Source organism: Microcaecilia unicolor, chromosome 5 (assembly GCF_901765095.1).
Source record: "Microcaecilia unicolor chromosome 5, aMicUni1.1, whole genome shotgun sequence".
NCBI classification, from domain to species: Eukaryota; Metazoa; Chordata; class Amphibia; order Gymnophiona; family Siphonopidae; genus Microcaecilia; species Microcaecilia unicolor.
The window spans coordinates 106,499,677-106,521,356 of NC_044035.1; the positions used below are offsets into that span (position 1 = coordinate 106,499,677).

The following is a 21,680-nucleotide window of genomic DNA, read 5'->3' on the forward strand; positions in this document are numbered from 1 at the left end:
TGAAATTGTTTAGCCTAATGTCAGTTCCAGGGAGCACAATGTAAATTATTATAAAATAGGAGCTGGTCAATCATAGAGAATGGACAAGAATTAGCAGAAGTTAGGCAGCAAGAGGTCCTGCCAGCAAATTTAAAATACAGAATATAAAATGGATAAAATATATTAAGATTGTTTAGTTTCTGTTAAAATACAAAATGGACAAAGTTATGAGGAAGAAATCATTGGTAGGCATCGTGAATGGCGTACATTCTCACTGAAATAAAGGACCAGAAGCGCAAATCAAGTTTTCCCACAGATACAAAATGGGAAAAAATAATCCTTTCATACATTTGCCTTCAAAATGATAAATGGGATTCCAGAGAACTCAGTGTTTGGAGCATTGCTATTTAGGAGTGGGAGACCCAGAAGGCTTAATAAGCGTTCTGAGCCAGAGCACAACTGAGCTTCTAGGTTGGATCTAAGAGCCAAACGTGAGCTGAGCCAACTTAACTAACACCACCCATCCCCCTTGTCCACTCCCCATCTCCAGCTCTCTGTAGTATGCAGCACTGTATCAGGCTCTAGATACCCATTCCTAAGTATTTTGGAAGTGGTCAACAGCTATGCCAAAATGCTGACTTAAATTATTATAAGCATTAATAAACAAAACAGTTTCCTGCCTTAAACCAAGCAGCCCTCTAACGTTGCTAGAATGTGATATTACTCACTGAGCACATGCAACCACTAAACTGTGCTCATACTCTGAGTAAAGTAAATTTCAGCAAGCCGAAAACAGAGTGCTCCAAAATAAACTTTAGTCATGACCTTTAACAGAAGGAATGAACAAAATATATACAGTGGAGCTGATATTCAGCAGGAGTAAACCAGGCAGGAGCTGCTCCTGGCCCATTTAACTCCTGTTGACCAGGTCCTAATATGATATTTACTAGGTCTTAATATGATATGCTGCTGAACATTATGGGGTCCTTTTACTAAGGTGCACTGAAAAATGGCTTGCGGTAGTGTAGGCGCAGGTTTTGGGCGCACGCCAATCCATTTTTTAGCGCGCCTGTAAAAAAAGGCCTTTTTGTTGCCGAAAATGGACATGCGGCAAAATCAAAATTGCCACGCGTTCATTTTGGGTCTGAGACCTTACCGCCAGCCACTGACCTAGCAGTAAAGAATCTGTGTGGTAATGATCTATGTGCATCAAATGCCACTTGGCACGCATCCGTTATTTTCAGATGCACGTATCAGACGCACGCCAAAAATGAAATTACCACAACAGCCACACGGTAGTCGAGCAGGAACTCCATTTTGATGCCCGTTGGGCGCGCAGAGATGCTTATGTTGCTTAGTAAAAGGGTCTATTACACAAAGACTCCAGTATTTTTTTCATATCACAAAAACGTTTTATTGTATTGCAATGCCCACTAACCTCACCAGCACTGCTACCTAATGTTAAAACCTCACACATTCATTCCTCCACTCACCTTGCACCACCTGTATTTGAATACAAAACAACTGGTTTTACATTTTATACTACATACTTATGCTGTTTCTTATTTTACATATGTTTTACCATACTTATACATTATATCATGCACAAATGATCAGAACTCAGTCCTGCCAGCTAGATAGTACTTTTCCTACAGACGCCACGCCTTCCGCTTGGACGCTGTAAAGGTGTTTCCACATAAACACTGGATGACTGCTCTTCATGGAAAAACACTGTATGTCTATTGACCCTCCGTTGGCTGATTAAATACGCCACCTCCAATCATCTGTATGCATCACAATACAAGTGCTGTGTGCTCGATGACTAACTCAACAGTCCACCATATCTGTTTCATATTGTGCCGGTTCCCCATATCTAACTGCTATGGCATTATCTGGTTAGTCTCAATAAAATATACTAGATTATGGGTCTTGTTCTATTTCTTGTAAGCTACCTTGGCTAGAGTTGGGCTCCATTACTGGTTAGCTGACATATAAGTTCTCCTGAGGACGCCTAGTAATGGCGAAATACAGATCATGTTGGGAACACAAGAAATGAGAATTTGAGAATACAAGAGGTGAGAACATAAGAATCATTCAGAAATGTGAATTTTAATTATTGAAAAGCGGTACACTAAATTCATCATTGACCGGGAGCAGTATACCACTGCACCAGGAACAGCACACCGTTTAAAGCTAAGTGGACCTGTTTATAAAATTCAACTACCTAATATTGAAGCAAAAATTGGTTTGTGAATGAAGAGATATATGAGAGATAATCAGTATAGGTAGGCAAGAATGGACAGTGGTTATGATGGTGGATTGGTGGTATTGCAAATGAGATGACTCCGGTCAGTGTAACGCACCAAAAACTGAGCACTCACAATATTTATTATATTATACATTTAGTATTTTAAATTGTCGATTTAAGTAAAATACAAAAAAATTATTGAGGTTTCTGAATTTTGGTTGTATTATCTGGTTAGTGCCAGGGATGTCCGGGGCTGGAGCAAAGGCAGTGACAGGAATTATCCAGGACTGTCAGTGCCGGTGCTTGGATAACCATCCAGGAAAGTAGGACCACATACAATACCCACATATAATAAATGATTTTTTTATGTGGAAGGGTCTACTCATTGGAATGCTCTTCCATTTAAATTGAGCAAAATTGCTTCAATAACTCAATTCATAAAATGTCTGAAAGCACATCTGTTTGCTCAGGCTGTTGCTGCTGTTTAATCTCCTTGCTATGTAAGGCACCCAGATATCAAATGCTGGATATGGCGTGGAACTGAATTTCTTGTCTAAATCAGCCCACAGTGACCAGCATTCAAAAAACACTAACTGCCGGTGGGCTGAAAATAGACCCCTCTACTGCTGTGCAAGACATACCTGCTACCACAGTGTCACATAGACCTTGTGGTTCAATTGATAGTTTGCTTGCCTGCAATACCCACAACATGGGTTTTATTTACTTATGTGTTCTTGTATCCCACTGTTATCCAAAAACAAATTTCAGTTCAAAGTAGCTTAAAATTTACAACATAGTGTTGTGCAATGTGGAGAGGGCATCTATAGTTCGTGTGGTTAGATCCCACCCTGGGATTTCTCTCAGGTAGCCAGCTTCTGGCCAACTCAGCCATCCATCCATTTTCAGTTGGTAAATAAGTACCCGGCCTTAGCCAGGGGGTAAAGATGACCAAGGAAGGCAAAGACAAACCATCCCACAAGAAGTCTGCCAAAAAGCCATCACAAAGGTGGCAGCCCCCTTAGGGCCAATTTTTCAAAATGATTGTGGGTGCTAAACCCAATATATACGCTGATGATGTGACAATATACATCCCTTTCAAACAAGACATTAACAAAATCTTCAATGAAATCAATCAAAGCCTACACATCATGAACACATGGGCAGATGCATTTCGTCTGAAATTAATTGCAGAAAAAACTCAATGCCTGATACTCACCTCCCAATACAACACAAAGGAATTTACCGCTATAAACACACCAAAACTAAACCTTCCAATCTCAGAAACGCTAAAAATCCTTGGAGTCACTATCGACCGCCATCTAACACTCAAAACTCACGCAAACAACACAACTAAAAAGATGTTTTACTGCATGTGGAAATTGAAAGGATAAGACCATTCTTCCCAAGATCTGTCTTTCGCATCCTAGTGCAATCCCTCGTACTCAGCCATCTGGATTACTGCAACTCACTATACGCAGGTTGCAAAGAGCAAACACTGAGGAAACTTCAAACAGTCCAGAATACAGCAGCCAGACTCATCTTCGGAAAACCAAAATATGAAAGTACAAAACCATTACGAGAGAAACTACACTGGCTTCCACTCAAGGAACGCGTCACTTTTAAAGTATGCACATTAGTCCATAAAATCATTCATGGCAAAGCCCCAGCATACATGTCTGAGTTAATAGACTTACCACCCAGAAACGCCAAAAGATCATCCCAAACTTTCCTCAACCTCCACTTCCCCAATTGCAAGGGCTTGAAATACAAGACGCTACACGCGTCAACCTTTTCTCACATGAGCACGCAGTTTTGGAATACACTGCCGCGCAACTTAAGAACGATCCACGAGCAAGCTTCCTTCCGCAGATTATTGAAGACCCATCTTTTTGAAAAAATTTACGGAAAGAGCCAAAACACATAAAGTCCACACTTATTGTTCATTAATGCATCATACATCCACTTCTGAACTCTCATCCCCCGTAATCTCACATCACTTATACCTTTACTCACAGAAATATGTATACCATATGTTTGTATGCCTTAATATTGCCCTCTAAGCTCCCATTGTCTCCTTCCAATGTTTCAATGTTTGTGTTCCATTGTTACATTCCTTAACAACACTTTGATTGTCTCGCATAACTCTGCACAATGTAATCCATAACCAATTTGTAACAAATTGTATTTCCATCATTGTAAACCACACTGAGCCCGCAAAAAGGTGGGAAAATGTGGAATACAAATGCAATAAATAAATAAATAAACAGAAATTACCCCTCCCTGGATGCAGTCAAGGAGGTTTCTGAATATAGGGGGTACTCAAGTACCCACAGAGCTAGAATGGCATTTGCAACTTGTGTACAGGGGACTCTGTAACACATGAAAACAATGAAACACTCAGCCAAAGTGTCTCTATCTCACTGTACCCTGAGTGAGAAAGTATGCAGCGGAATTCACAGATTCACAGCAATTGAACAGGAACCAGAGTGTAACATCCATGCTATGGCTCCCTTGGACGGGACTGAGGCTCCCATCTCATTTCACTTAAGCCACTTTCACTGGTATTTGAGTTGGTCACATAAAAGTAAAAGACTATGGGGCTCATTTTCAAAGCACTGAAGGGTCCTTTTACCAAGGTGCGCTGAAAAATAGCCTGCGGTAGTGTAGACACGTGTTTTGGGTGTGCGCAGAAATATTTTTTAGTGCACCTACAAAAAAAATGCCTTTTTTTGCCGAAAATGGACGTGTGGCAAAATGAAAATTGCCATGCGTCCATTTGGGGGCTGAGACCTTACTGCAAGTCATTGACCTAGCAGTAAGGTCTCACACAGTAACCAGGTGGTAATGGTCTACGCGCATCAAATGCCACTTGACATGCGCAGCTGCCGCGCCACGTGTAGCGGATGCGCACCAAATTGAAATTACCGCAAGGGCCACGCGGTAACCAGGAGGTAACTCCAATTTGGCGTGCGTTGGGCACGCGTAGGTACCTACGCAGCTTAGTAAAAGGGCCCCATAGAATTACAAAGTTCCATAGGTTACATAACTTTGTAAATCTAAGTGCTTTGAAAATATGCCTCTCTGTCATATTGTGACCATTCATCTGAGCCATCTAATCTCTATTCTGCCAAGGTGACGTGGAGGGGCATAATCGAACGGGGGTGCCCATCTCTAAGGGCGCCCGTCTCCAGGGCTGGCCCTGGGAAGGGGCGGAGCCAAACTTATTATCGAACAAGATGGGCGTCCATCTTTCATTTCGATAATACGGTCGGGGCCGGGCAAATCTCAGCATTAGAGATGGTCGACCTAAATGTTGAGATCGCCGGACTTAGAGATGGCCGGCCTCGGTTTTCGCCGATAATGGAAACCGAGACTGACCATCTCAAAACCGGCCAAATCCAAGCCATTTGGTCGTGGGAGGAGCCAGCATTTGTACTGCACTGGTCCCCCTCACATGCCAGCACACCAACTGGGCACCCTAGGGGGCACTGCAGTGGACTTCATTAATTGTTCCCAGGTACATAGCTCTCTTCCCTTGGTTGCTGAGCCCCCCAAATCCCCCCCAAAACCCACTCCCCACAACTGTACACCACTACCATAGCCCTTATGGGTGAAGGGGGGCACCTACAAGTGTGTACAGTGGGTTTCGGGTAGGTTTTGGAGGGCTCACATTTACCACCACAAGTGTAACAAGTGTGGGGGGGGGGGGGGATGGGCCTGGTTCCGCCTAGCTGAAGTGCACTGCACCCACTAAAACTGCTCCAGGGACCTGCATACTGCTGTCATGGAGTTGGGTATGAAATTTCAGGCTGGCATAGGGCTGGCAAAAAAATGTTTTTAATGTTTTTTTTTAGGGTGGGAGGGGGTTGGTGACACCTGAGGGAGTATTTGGAGATCATCCACGATTCCCTCCGGTGGTCATCTGGCAGTTCGGACATCTTTTTGAGGCTTGGTCCTGAAAATAAATGGACCAAGTAAAGTTGGCCAAATGCTCATCAGGGCCGCCCTTCTCTTTTCTATTATCGGCCGAGGGCGCCCATGTGTTAACCACACCCTCGTCCCGCCTTCGCTACGCCTCCGACACGCACCCTTAAACTTTCGCTGCTCCTGCGACGGACTGCAGTTGAGGGCGGCCAAAATTGGCTTTTGATTATGCCGATTTGGCCGCCCTTAGGAGAAGGGCGCCCATCTCCCGATTTGTGTCGGAAGACGGGCGCCCTTCTCCTTTGAAAATAAGGATAGCTAACTGAACCACTTTGCATATTAGAAAGTCACCAAAGGCACTGGCTTCTGGGGGAGGCACACAGCAACTGCAGTCAAAGCAAAACTAAAGGGGTTCTGACAGTCACACCAACTGGAAGAACCATCTGGGCATACTTTTACCTACAGAGAGGGTGAACTATTTTCAAACGCTTCATTTCCCTGGGCAAGCAGCTTTTATAAATTGCCTTTGCTGGTGGTAATTATAAAGCATTTTCCACATTAAGGCATGTTTTACAAGGGGGGGGGGGGGCGGTAAATGACTATTATAAAGCTGAACGGCCAAATACAGGCAGACAAGGATATGCGCCAACAAGATCATGCTTACTTATAAATGCACAATGTACAGTCATTCCCCAGGGAGTGGGGGAAGGAGCTGGGGAGTGTACATTCATTATCTTATAAAATAATGGTCACTAATTTTCAAGTTGGAGTCACTTTTGATCCAAATGAGCTTAATGAGAGCCACCAAATATCTTCCCATGCAGGATCACAATACTGCTGACCAGCATGTCTCAATGGCATCCACCTCACCAGCATGTCCTCAAGGTGGTGGGCATTTCCAAATGCATTCTCTTTATCTACTGAGAAATGCCTTCTCCTTCAAGCATGTGGCTCTTTCTCCCATCCACTTCTCCCTTTCTGTCATGAACTTAGGTAGAGAGGCAAAAATTAGCAGCAAAAAAGAGAATGATGATGAAGGCCACTCCAGAGGTCTCCAGGGGCTACCATTGGTCACCAGACCTTGCATTGAAGAAAACTGTTTTAAAACATGTGTCTACATGCATAGAGTATAGAAACCCAATTAAACCTTCTTCGGAGCAGGTGTAACGATAGTTCTTAGAGACTATTGTAAAATAAGCACGGGGGGGGGGGGGAGATTCTATAAACGGCACTCAAAAATGGATGCTGAAAAGAATAGACGCTAAGGGCTAGATTCTATATATCATGCAGAGATTTCTGAGTGGAAATCGAAGCATATTCTATAAAGTATGCTTTGATTTAGGGGTACTTTATAGAATACACCAAGCACTGGTCCACGTGATTAATTTAGGTGTGGTCAACTAAGCCAACTAAACCCTAGTGTAAATCTCAACACCAAAATTAGGCGTGGAGCGGGTATATTCTTTAACCATGTACATAGGTTTTAGAAATACCCACGACCTGGCCATTCTACGTCCATAACCATGCCCACTTTTCAGCTACGTGGCTTAGAATTTACGCACACTTTACAGAATGTGCTTAGCAAGTAGTGCTTGTAAATTCTAATTAATGCCAATTAGTGTTAATAATTGCTTGTTAACATCAAATTATCGGCGCTGATTAGCTTGTTAACCAATTAAGTTAGACGCTTTGTTATACACCACACTTCGATTTCCGCTTGGAAATCTCAGCGCGATATATAGAATGCCAAGGTAAGTGCTATTATATAAAGGGTTTGCACCATTTACACCGTTGATTCCTATGCAGACTTACACCTGCTTAAACCTGGTGTAAATGCTGGCACCCAAGTTAGGCACGCTAAGGCAGTATTCTGCAAGTATGCGAGCAACTTTTTGGAATGTCCCTGAAATGTCTATGGCCACGCCCCTTTTTGAGTTACACATTAGTAGATTTAGGTGCCATGCCTTAAATAATAGTGCACAGTGAAATGCACATGCAAAGCATAAGTGGTGTCAATTTATTTATTAGAATTTATTTACTGCCTTTTTGAAAGAATTCACTGAAGGTGGTGTACAGTAATAACTTCAATAATTGGTTGTTAGAGCCCAACCTTGTTACTGAATTAATTTATAAATGCATTTGGGCACATGCCCAAAACTGGGCATCTTATATAGAATCCAGGGGGAACTGAGCTCTCTTTTAGACATTTCACATAGGTGCCCTTGTGAAATTGCTCCCTACGTGTGTACAGTGGCAGCCCTACCATTAAGCTACCCGAGGTGGGGGCCTCATACGGCACGCTCCAGGTGTGGCACTCTCCCCTCCCTCCTCAACCCTTTACCTTATTTATTTATTTTCGAAAAGGCGGCAGTGGCAGCAATTCCCATACACTGCCCTGCCACTAGCACCAGCCTCTTCTCCCACTGTGGCCTGCCTCTTGACATCACTTCCTGTTTTCTCAGAGGCAGGACACAGTAGTGAAGAGACCGGTGCCAGCGGCAGGGCAGTATATGGGAATCACACCAAAATGGAGTTACCGCTCGACTACCACGTGGCTCTTGCGGTAATTTCATTTTTGGTGCGCGCCCAATACGCACGTCTGAAAAATAATTTTTATTTTCTGGCGCATGTAACAGACATGCGCCAAGTGGCATTTGGCACACATACGTCATTACCGTCCGGTTACCGCATGAGTCTTTACCACTAGGTCAATGGCTGGTGGTAAGGTCTCAGACCCAAAATGGACGCGTGGCAATTTTCATTTTGCCGCACTTGCATTTTAGGCAAAAAGAAAAAAAAGGCCTTTTCACAGGCACGCTGAAAAATGGAATGGCTTGCACCCAAAACCCGTGCCTACACTACTACAGGCCACTTTTTACCGTGGCTTAGTAAAAGGACCCTTTAGGGCCCTGTTTACTAACCAGTGTATTTTCGAAGGAGAAGGGCACCCATCTTCCAACACAAATTGGGAGATGGGCGTCCTTCTCCTAAGGGCGGCCAAATCGGTATAATCGAAAGCCGATTTTGGCCGTCCTCAACTGCTTTCCATCGCAGGGACGGCCAAAGTTCAAGGGGGCTTGTTGGCAGTGTACCAAAGGCGAGACGGGGGCGTGGTTTAGAGATGGCCGTCCTCGGCCGATAATGGAAAAAAGAAGGGCCGCCATGACGAGCATTTGGCCGACTTTCCTTGGTCCCTTTTTGTTCACGACCAAGCCTTGAAAAGGTGTCCAAACTGACTAGATGACCACTGGAGGGAATCGAGGATCACCTGCCCTTACTCCCCCAGAGGTCACCAAACCCCCTCCGACCCTAAAAATAATAATAATAATAATAATAATTTTTTTCCAGCCTCTATGCCAGCCTCAAATGTCATACCCAGTTTCCTGACAGCAGTATGCAGGTCCCTGGAGCAGTTTTTAGTGGGTACTGCAGTGCACTTCAGGCAGGCGGACCCAGGCCCATCCCCCCTACTTGTTACACTTGTGGTGGTAAATGGGAGCCCTCCAAAACCCACTGTACCCACATCTAGCTGCCCCCGTTACCCTTTAAGGGCTATGGTAGTGTTGTACAGTTGTGGGTAGTGGGTTTTGGGGGGGGTTTTGGGGGGCTCAGCACCCAAGCTAAAGAAGCTATGCACCTGGAATCAATTTGTGAAGTCCACTGCAGTGCCCCCTATGGTGCCCGGTTGGTGTTCTGGCATGTGAGAGGGGACCAGTGCACTACAAATGCTGGCTCCTCCCACGATCAAATGGCTTGGATTTGCTCGTTTTTGAGATGGCTGTCCTCGGTTTCCATTATCGGTGAAAACCAAGGTTGGCCATCTCTAAGGTCGACCTAAATTTGGGCGGCCCCTGACCATATTATCGAAACGAAAGATGGACGCCCACCTTGTTCGATAATATGGTTGGCTCCGCCACTTCCCGGGGCTGTCCCCGGAGATGGGCGCCCTTAGAGATGGGCGCCCCGTTCGATTATGCCCCTCCACGCAGCATTACAGTCATGTTAACATTTTTAACATGTGCTAACCCATGTACACGCGTTAACCATGTACGTGCCTACAATATCCCTACAGGCGCCTACATGGTTAGCGTGCATACTAAGGGGTCCTTTTACTAAGCTGGTTTAAAAAGTGACTTGCGGTAGTGTAGGCGTGGGGTTTGGGCGCGTGCTGAAATATTTTTCAGTGCATGTACCAAAAATGCCTTTTTTCCCTCCGAAAATGCACATGCGGCAAAATGAAAATTGCCGCGCATCCATTTTGGGTGTCTGACCTTACTGCCAGCCATAGACCTAGCGGTAAGGAATCTGTACGGTAACGACGTGCTTCCGCTATGTACGGCAGAAAAATAAAAAATATTTTGCAGACGCGCGCCAAAAATGAAATTACCGCAAGAGCTACGTGCTTGTCAGGTGTGGTAAGTTCATTTTGGCACATGTTGGGTGCGCATAGATGCTTATGCAGCTTAGTAAAAGGGGCCCTAAGTGTAGGCGTGCTAAAAACACTAACGCACCTTAGTAAACAGGGCCCTTAGTGGTGAATTCTATATATGGTGCCAAAAAAAGTGCTATTCTATAAGCTGCGCTTAAAGTTAGGTGTGGTTTATAGATGAGCACTTATGCTTTGGACTCACGCCTAACTTTAGGTGCATCCACTTGCACTAACTGAAATGTGATGCAAATGTACATGCCAAAATTAGCGAATAGCCCTCCTTATTCTATAACAATGTGCATAAATGCTAGGAACGCCCTATCCTGCCCATGACCCTCCCATTTCCACACCCTCTTTTTTTTTTACTCATGCATAAAATTTAGACATCGATCCCACATCTAAACTTAAATGTGTAAATTCCAGTTAAATCTAAAAGTGCCAATAATTGCTTGTTAAAAAGCCAAATATTAGAACTAATTAGCTTGTTATTTAATTAAATTATATGTGTAAATTGAGCATGTACCCAATTTCTGGCAACTTTTATAGGCTTAGGGGATTAATGTGCGGTCAGCACATGACAACAGGCTACCACAAAAACGTGGGTTAGAGATTTTTTTTTTAAATTGGGGGAGGGGCATGTCATTGACAGAGAGTAGACATTCCTGTGTTATCCAATCGGCACGTTATGATTAGCGCACACTAACTGGATAATGCAGAGTTAATGCAGAGCACTTATTGATTCCTAAATAGGAGGCAGTAAGTACTCCCACATTAATTTTTTTGCAGATCTCTCGTGCTAATGTGAATATTAGTCTACAACCTGCAAATATAAAAACAACCCCAGAACCTAACGAAGTGCCATGTTAAATCTGGTCTTAGTATGTGGGAAAGTCCCAAGTTAAAATGTGTTAATCCCGGATTCTACTGCACTTATTTGGTATAATCATTTTCCACAGAACAGCATGCTGTTGTAGGGTGGAGTGTTTCAGCCTGCCTCACAATATCTTGTCACCAGCACACTTTTGGTTGCTCAGCAGGAAAAGAGCTGTAGCCAGTGGTTTCCAAGCCAGAAGCAGCTGGAGTTAGAAAAAAGAGCTGCCTAAAAACTACCAGCTGTGTGTGGCGGGGGGGGGGGGGGGGGGGAGTGGGTCAGATATCATCCTCCTCCTCCTCCTCCTCTGCGTCAAACTTTGACCCTGTAATGCCGCATGTATATGAGCAACAATGAACTGCACCCAAATACCACACACACACACACACACATATTTAAAAACACACCCACATCCTGTAAGGCACAATTTATTTCTTCTATTAATCTTGATTGTTCACCCAACTAAACAGAATCAAGCTCTAAATAAGCTACAGAAAATTACATAAAACAGCAAGAGATGTAGATGGTCAAAACATGGATTTTAGCACATTTTTTTCCAATGTTTTTTTTTTTTTTTTGGGGGGGGGGTTGGTTTGTATCACAAATTCATTTTAAAATGTTTTTGCTATGCATGTTTGAACTGTTTAACATGTGCAAATTGCACACACATTTAGCCATAGATTTGAGCGTGCAATCAATTTTCAATGCCCTATACAGTGTGTAAGCTGCCGGATATGCACTAGCAAATGCATATCACTAAGCAGCATCAGTAATAACATAAACAGACCCATGCAGATAATCCACCAGTACTCTCTCCCTCCTCTCTACCTCATAAATTCTCCACCTCAGTCCCACTGTGAATAGTTCAAACAGCATTCACACATCAGGTTTTGCCACCTCTAGGAATAAATATCAGGTTGCCAGATCATAAATCTAAGATAGTGTTTCTCAGACCTCTCCTGGAGGCACACCTGGTCAGGCAGATTTTTTAGGATTCCCATTATGAAAATGAATGAGATAAATTTGCATAGGTTGGATACTCATTCTTTGCAAATATATATCATGCATATTCATTATGGCAATCCTGAAAACAGCTAAGTACCCCTCCAGACCAGGGCTGAGAAGCACTGAGAAGTAGTAAGAACTAGGAGAGTTTGGTTTATATCCCACTGTAGCTCCTCGTGATTTGGAAAGTCACATGACCCGCCATCCCCTCAGGTAGGAAGTTAGATTATGAGCCCTTCAGGAACAGAAAAATTCCTACTGTACCTGAGCTATTGGGAAAGCTATGTGCTAAAATCCAAATTCCCTAACAATTGAGTGAAATAAGGAAATGCTCCTTGCTAAGTGGGAGACAACTGAATATCAGAAGGAAGGACCAGGAAGCACCAACAGAGCCTCTTGGGAAAAACTGTAAGACCGTAACTAGTCAACAAGTCAGTTTCATAAGTAGGCCCTGAAAAATGCAAACATTTTGAAATTCAACACCCCAAACCGTGCACACAATACTGTAATAAACAGAGGAGGCACTGTAAATACTATTCCATACAAGCGAACCTGGACCATCCACTGTACCGCTCGCGTACAGAGGAGCCCTAAGTGTTGGGCACTTGCAAGTCACAAAAAGGGCAAATTCCTTCACCGTAGCAGATACGTATATTCAAAACAAATATTATCTCGAAATATGCCTCAGCCAAACAATGAGCTTTCTTGAGCAAATTTGGTCCATGCCATCGGACTGTAAAGAGTGAAAATATTTCTATAGACCGACACTTATGTACTAGCACCAGTGTTTAGACTTTGCACGTTTAGCTTTTCCGAGAAATGCGTTCCTTTCTTCTGCTTTCTTTGCCCGTAGAGTGGCCCTACTAACCCCAGCCCCCTCCACTGACTGGCGAGAAAGTGCAAAAGAGGAGAGGAGAGAAAAAGAGAGATAGAGGAGGGCGGCCGAGAGCATCCTGAGCCACTCACTTATCCAGGATAAAGTACAGGTCGAAGGCTCCATGGCACGATCTCTCCTTCCCCTCTTCACTTTCCTCCTCCTTTTGGCCAAAGCCCGGCTGGAAGGTTGCTACTAAGAGAAAGAAGCAGAGAGTCCAGCTGGCCACGCCAGGCCGGGGACTCGCCATTTTCCAGGGGGGGCTTACAGCTCACGATGCTGCAGGAGCTCGCAGCGCATTGCACTCGGCAGCCCTGAACTAGGAGTTAGGGGAGTGTGGAGCCAGCAGCTCCTGCGCGCCCTGACGTCATCAGCAGCCAGGGGGCTATGGAGGGCTCTGCGGGCCCCGGGGACGGTGGCAGCGGTCACTGCGAGGCGGGGCGATCGCGCCTCTTTCCCCCCTCCCCGATGCTCTGAGGCCAGCAGGATCCAAGTGCCGATCCCGTCTCCGGTTTCTCAGTGCGCTGCTATAAAGGGACCCCTCACAGTGAAGGTCCAGGAGGAAAGAGTAGAGGAGGATAAGGAACCGGGGGTGGGGGTGGGGGAGAGAGATTAAATTACAGATACCTTAACCTTCCTGTTGTGGAGAAAGGAAATATTTTAAACGCGCTCCAGGGCATATAACATCGGTCCCCGGGATTGTTATACTCGTTTACTGCAAATATTTCTTTGTTCTTCCAATTGTGGTTTGATTCGCAACTTCCCTTCTTTTCCGCACTGAAATCTGATTGATATTATTGAAAGTATCTACAAGCTTACCAAGGTTTCTATGTTCAAAAAGGGGGCATACAAAATTTTAGAGCTAGAGCAGGAAGCAGGGCTGAGTGAGAGGCGAGCAGGCAGCAGCCAGGACTAGCTTGCCACGTGTATGTTCTGAAATCCAGGACAAGAAAGGCTCCCATTGAACTGGGCAGAGCCTATGACCCGGCTCAACCTTCTTTCTCTTTTTTTCCCTCTTACAAGCAGAGCTGGGAGCGAGCAGGCACACAGCCCACTGGAGAGAAGGAAATCTAAGTTTGGCAGTAAATCGTTGTAGCAATAAAACCGACTAGAGGCATTAGTGTGCTGGCTCATCAGTTGAATCTAGCGAGATTCGAAGATCTAAAGGCATGACGCATGTACAGTAATGAATAACATTGTGCCACTTTTTTGAGCAGAACCGACATCTTGGCTCATATATGAAACATCTTATTATTCTTTTATGATAATATCGTATTTTCTTTTAGGGAGGGGAGTGTGGAGACAATTTGAGCTAATTTAGGACAAGTAAGGAAAGCAGGAAAAAGCTCATAGGTCATTTCAACATAAAACCAAAATATTCTTGTTCCCCACCGCCGGCCCCAAGGGATGTACACAGCCAAACAGTTTTGGTTGATTTTCAATTTTTTTTTTAATTGGTGTCACACATTCGTTGTAATAACTTCCCTCTACATATGTTAACAACTTTTTAACAACATACAAGTTGATTGACATATGACATAGAGCTGTACCGAATATTCATATTCAGCCAAATAGTGATTTAAATTTGAGTAGATTAATCCAGGGCTCTACTGTGCTAAATCCTACTGAAATAAATACTTGATCTCTGATTTCAGGTTGCTTCTTTTATTATTTGTTAAGTTAATGCTCAATGCTCATTATTCATATTCTGCCAAATATTTTTCATTATTCGTATTCGGCCAAATATGTTATTCAGTACCCTTCTTTATTAAAGAAAGTCAGTTTAAGGATCTGCTCAGGAATTTAATGTAAGCCATTAAGTTAATTATATCAATCTTACAAACCACTGATCTGCTAAAAAAAATGATCTAGGTAGTTAACAACAATATAAAAATAAGACAAACAATATCCCCCATTCATGAAAACTACCCAAGCCGACCCATAAATCAGTGCAAAAAAAGGGGGGTTAGCAATTCAGAAAATCTCAGGTAATCTTTTTTTTTTCTTTCAATTCATAGTGCCACTGATCAAACATTAAACACTGTTGGCCCTGCAGTAGAAAAAACAGTCATCTGAGTTACATTTAACTTCATATCGAGCACCAAAAGGGAAAAAAATCAAACCTGTTCTAAATGATTCCCTTACTTTTACTAAAATGATTAGGCACTTAAAGCACAAATTAGTGCAAATTAACTGCTGCTGTGGTTTTGCAGTATTTTAGCAGTTAATACGTGCTAATTCACATGTTATGGGCATTTTGTGTTAAGGGATGGTAATTAGGCAGGGCATGGGTGGAGAATGGACATGCTTAAAATTGTACAGTTAGTATGGGTCTACTTTGGGATGAATTCTATAAATTGCACCTAAAAAATTGGCACCAACCTCCCCCCCTTCACTTAAGTGCTATTTTATAAGCCATGCCTAAAGTTAGGCACGGTTTACAGAATAGTGCATAAGCTCAGGAGTTGGGCGTAAATTTAGGCATGTCCATTTGCACCAGTGAAAACATGTTGCGGATGTCCGTGGAACATGTGGAACTCCCTTATTCTATAATTGTGCATCTAACTGGAATTCACGTCCATGCTCCACCCCGAAATGCCCATGGCTCTCCTATTTCTATGCCCTCTTTTCTGGGATGCGTGTAAAATTTAGGCGTGGATCACTCACCTAAATATACGTGCACATCTTTATTTCAATTATTGTCAATAATTGCTTGTTAAATTGTTGATTGACTCATTATTCAATTGGGCACATGCCCATATTTGCGCATGCAATTTTTTGGTGAGTTTTATAGAAATATGGGATTAATGCATCCACATAAATTGAGACCAGGGTGTTGCATTTTAATGGACATTTTAACACACAACTTGCAAAAAAACATGCTGGGCACACCCCCAATAGTTGCTGCATTAAATTTATACATACTGCATGGTAACTGCAAAACCTAATGCACTTTATAAAAGAACCCTGCAAGACACTTTTAGCGTACAGCATAGAGTAGTGCATAGGCAGATTTGCACATAAGTGCAAATTAGTGCCAATTGAATCTAATTAACACCAATAATTAGTTGTTAGCACTCAAGTATGAGCAACCTATGTAGAACCAGGGGGAATGTGAAATGGAAAGTCAAATCATTTCACATATATTAGAAATGGATTGTTTTTAATTCTACGTGTCATCATATAGTTTTCTAAACTGATAGCCTACCTGCAAAGGGGATGTTCCACTTTAGGTGACCAAAGAAAGAACTTTTTCTCTTACTGCCCCATACTAGTGGAACAGCCCACCTAGAGACATATGCTTTCCAAAACATAATTTTAAATTTAGATGTGAGGTTAAACATGGCTGCTCCAGTGAGGGGTTTTCCCATATATTCCCTGCATTATTTTACTGTATCGCCTTTAAGAAGATTGTAATGAGCAGTTCTGTGGAATATTTGTCTTATAGGGTTTGGGAGCAATTTTAGAGGAGTTATATAATACACTTGATATTCTTAATCTGGATCACTTGGATGGCCATTAGCCTATCTGATTGATATTTTATTTAGTCCTGAGCTTACATAAGAACATAAGTGTTGCCATACTGGGACAGACCAAAGGTCCATCAAGCACAGCATCCTGTTTCCAACAGTGACCAATCCAGGTTACAAGTACCTGGCAAGATCCCAAAACAGTACAATACATTATATGCTGCTTATCCTAGAAATAAGCAGTGGATTTTCAACAAGTTCATCTTAATAATGGCTTATGGACTTTTCTTTTAGGAAGCTAGCCAAATCTTTTTTAAACCCCGTTAAGCTAACTGCGTTTTCTACATTCTCAATATTTTCTCTGATTTGTTTTAAAGTTACTAATTTGTAGCTTCATTGCATGCCCCTAGTCCTAGTATTTTTGGAAAGAGTAAGCAAGTGATTCACATCTACCCGTTCCACTCCACTCATTATTTTATAGACCTCTATTATATCTCCCCTCAGCCATCATTTCTCAAAGTTGAAGAGCCCTAGCTGCTGTAGCCTTTCCTCATAGGGAAGTTGTCCCATCCATAGTTTATATCATTTATTTATTTATTGGGATTTATTAACTGCATTTATGAAGAGAGTCACCTAAGGCAATGTGCACCAGGTACAGTGTAAACATAAAATTTAAAAATTTGTTAACACCAAATGGCCAAATATAAACATAACTACAATAAATGACGAAAACTTGGAAATGGCAAATCGAAACTGAATAATAGGACTATCATGAAATAGTATCAAAAATATACACATTTAACAGCACTGCAAACCAATCATATAACAGCATATGATGTCAGTACAATACAAACAATACCATAATAGCATAGAAGAATATTCATATACCATAGATATAATACAATGTTAGAATACTAGCAATGGAATACTTAATAAAAACACATTGGAACACATTATTATATTAACATTATATTAGGGGTGTGCAAATTATATAGAGGGGCATTTTTGAAATGATGTCTAAGTTGGACTTTGGACATTTTACGCTAAATGTCCCAAATCCAAATAGGAAATGTAGCCATTTTCAAAACAGCAAAATGGCTATTTTTTTTCAAAACTGGCCATATACTAGATGATTTCATGCTTTGTGCATTTATCTTTTTTGTCCATTTCAGAAAAAAAAGAGTCCACATGCAAAACCCACAAAATCAAGCCATTGGGATTTTAGAGGAGCCAGCAATCTTAGTAGACTGATCACACAGACATCCTAAAAGAGCAATGGGACACCCTAGGGGGCACTGCTCTGGACTTCGTATAAAAGCTCCCAGGCAGTGCCGTAGCGAGGGCGGCCGACACCCGGGGCAGGTCGCCGTTGCGCACCTCCCCCCCGGGTGCAGCACGGCGCCCCCCCCTCGGCGCGCATCCTCCCCCCTCCAGAGCGCACCCTCCCCCTCCCCCCCGGAGCGCATTCTTACTTTGATTAGGAAGCAAGGGGCGGGCAAGAGGGCCGATCCGCCCCCGAGTGCACGTCACTGGGAGCTGCGTCGGCTCCGCTGGTTCCTTGCTCTCTCTGCCCCGGAACAGGAAGTAACCTGTTCCGGGGCAGAGGGAGCAGGGAACCAGCGGAGCCAACACCCCCCCTTCCTACGCCACTGCTCCCAGGTACATATCTCACAGTTACCCCCTTATCTTGTCTGCTGAGCCTTCCAAAACCCACCAACCTGAACTATACACCACTACAATAGCCGTAATAGGTGAAGGGGTCACCTATATGTGGGTACAGTAAGTTTTTGGGCAGCTTTGGAGGGCTCAAACCTTCCACCACAAGTGTGACAGGTAGAGTGAGGTATGGGCCTGGGTTCTCTTCTGTACAATACACTGCACCAACCACTACAGTACTCCAGTGACCTGCTTGCTGCTCTAATAGAACTGGCTATAACATTTGAAGCTGTCATAGACACTGGTAAGTACTATTTGTATTCACATCTTTGGGGATGAGAAGGGGGTCAGTGACCACTGGGGGAGTAAGGGGGTCATCCCTGATTCCCTCCAGCAGTCATCTGGTCATTTAGGGCACCTGTTTGTGCCTTATTCGTTCTAAGAACAGGTCTAGATCAAATCATTGACATTTTAGTCCTACACGTTTTCTTTTTGTTCCATTATGGCTATAAAACTTCCTAAGTGTTAGGAACACACTAAGGGCATCTTTTACTAAGGTGCGCTCACGTTTTTAGCACATGCTAAAATTGTGGGTGCGCTAAACATTAGAGACACCCATAGGAATGCATTGGTATCTCTAACGTTTAGCGCACCCACAATTTTAGCATGTGCTAAAAACGTGAGCGTGCCTTAGTAAAAGGGGGTCTAAGCCTGCCCTAATCCCATCCCTGAAATGCCTCTGACACACTTCAGAATAGATAAGTGTCTGCAAAATAGGTTTCAAAAATACCGATTTGGACGTTTTGAGAAGAAATACGTCCAAATTCTGCTTTATTACACTTTCGAAAATGATCCCCATGGTAACATAGTAGATGACAGCAGATGAAGCCCTGTGTGGTCCATCCAGTCTGCCCAAGATAACTCATAGAATAAGGAATGACATGATACTACATACATATACTTGATCTTGATTTGTCCTTGCCATTTTCGGGGCACAGACCATAGAAGTCTGTCCTGCAGTGGCCTTGTTCTCCAGCTACTGAAGCTGAATCTGTCCAGCCCTGATTAGGATACAGACCATAGAAATCTGCCCAGCACTGGCTCTGCTTCCCAATTACTGGTGTTGCCACCTGATCGCTGCTAAGCTTGTTTGGTTTGACGCCTTCCATACAGGATTCCTTTGTGTTTATCCCATGCATTTTTGAATTCCATTACCATTTTCATCTCCACCACCTCCTGCAGGAGGGCATTCCAAGTATCTGCCACCCTCTCCGTGAAAATGCACATTCTGATATTATTCCTGAGTCGGCCCTCCCCCCTTGCAACCTCAATTCATGTCCTCAAGTAATATCAACTTCCCGTCGCCGGAAAAGGTTTTGTAAAGTAATACCTTTCAAATATTTGAATGTCTGTATCATATCACCCTTGTCCTGCCTTTCCTCCAGGGTGTACATGTTCATGTCCTTAAGTCTCTCCTCATACTTCTTGTGACGCAAACCTCATACCATTTCTGTCACTTTTTTTCTAAACTGCTTCAAGTCTTCTTATGTCCTTAGCAAGATATGGCGTCCAAAACTTAACACAATTCTCCAAATGGGGTCTCACCAATGACATACAGGGGCATCAACACCTGCTTTCTTCTGCTGGTTATACCTCTCGCTGTGCAGCCTAGTATCCTTCTGGCCACGGCCACCGCCTTGTTGCATTGTTTCATCACTTGAGATCCTCAAACACCATCACCCCAAGGTCCTTCTCTTGAGCTGTACTTATTAATCTCTTTCCTATCTGGTACATCTCCTTTGGATTTCTGCACCCCCAAGTGCATCACTCTGTACGTCTTCGCATTAAACATGTTTGCTTTATTTAGTTTCTTGTGTTACTTATTGGATTTCTCATTGTGGTTTTTTTTTTTCATTTTCGGGGGTGCATTTTTACATTATAGTGCACACTATTGATCACAGAGGAAGAAAACTGAAATTTCAGGATTTTTCCTGTTGTACTCAGTTAAAAAAAACCCAACAAAATGACATTTCCCATGTTTCAAATGAATGCACATCCATGCATCAATGAATGCAGAGTATGGTTACTCTGTATGCACCTGTAAATTTTTTATCTACAATTCTTAACAGTCAGAGGAAGAAGACATTTTCATTGTTAGTGTTATCCAGATGCAAACATTTGGAAAACAGAAGCATAAATTAATTGTGTCTAATATTATTACACATACAAACCATATCCACATGCACATGATTAGCATAAACCCACAATGCTGAGACAATGATTTAACTGCAATGAAAATGAGAAACTCCAGAGAGTCTGTCAGATGAGTTCTGTTATTTCACTTGCCAACATGTTCATAAAGATTTTTTACCAGGCGTTAAATGCATTTATAGGGAAAGACACCCTTCAAAATTAATACAGCTTTGCAGATGTGGAGATTATTTGAGTGTAACTCGACAGTCGATCTTTTCTAGCGGATGATATGTTGCATATCAGCTGCTCCTGGCTTCTCTGAACAGCTAAGCAAGTGTAAGGAGCTATATATGTTTTATAAGCAAAAGAGATCATCAGTACAGATGACTTTCATTCATCGTGTAGTATTTTAAGAAGCATTTTTAATGACCGTTTTTAAAATACACGATCAACAAATAACTTTATTATAATAAATAGCTTCCAGAGGCTTCTTTAACCTGCTGTAGTATTGCTGGTTAGTGAGGACTCTCATTTTCTTATCTTCTTTAAAAATTATAAATTTAAAATGTGTCATTTGGGTTTTCAGGATATTCACAATGAGTCATTGAATTATGACATTTTTTCTTATTCATAGTGGATAGCATGAGAATCCATTTGGATATGAGTCACCCAGGAAAGGTCTGGGAAGTCCTGTTACAAGGTTTTGCTGAATGGTTGTGGTTTGGAAAGTCCTGTTCCAGGGTTTTGCTCAATTGTTATGGTCTAGGAAGTCCCGTTAAAGGGTTTTGTTGAATTGTGATTTGGGCATCCCATTACAGGGTTTTGCTGAATGGCTGTTGTTTGGGAAGTCCTATCGACATAGAAACAGAAGAACAGACCCTCGCAACCAAAAAGACAAACACGAACACAACGAAGGTGACTAAAAACAATAGCTGGATGATGTGAAGATATCAAAGGTTTATTAGCATCCAAGACTCAAAACGAGCCATGTTTCGGCCTAACAGGCCTGCATCAGGAGTATTAAGAGGATG

At 42.8% G+C, this 21,680-nt stretch overlaps 1 protein-coding gene across 1 annotated transcript in view; it reads right to left on the reverse strand.

Annotated features, from left to right (window-relative positions):
- LOC115470194 (anthrax toxin receptor 1-like) overlaps window positions 1–13,644 on the reverse strand; it is a 138,004-nt gene extending 124,360 nt beyond the window's left edge. The window contains exon 1 of the mRNA XM_030203156.1: window positions 13,423–13,644. Coding sequence (XP_030059016.1) covers window positions 13,423–13,580 — 158 coding nt within the window. The 5' untranslated portion in view covers window positions 13,581–13,644. The remainder of the gene's footprint in view (window positions 1–13,422) is intronic.
- Between the last annotated feature and the right edge of the window lie 8,036 nt (window positions 13,645–21,680).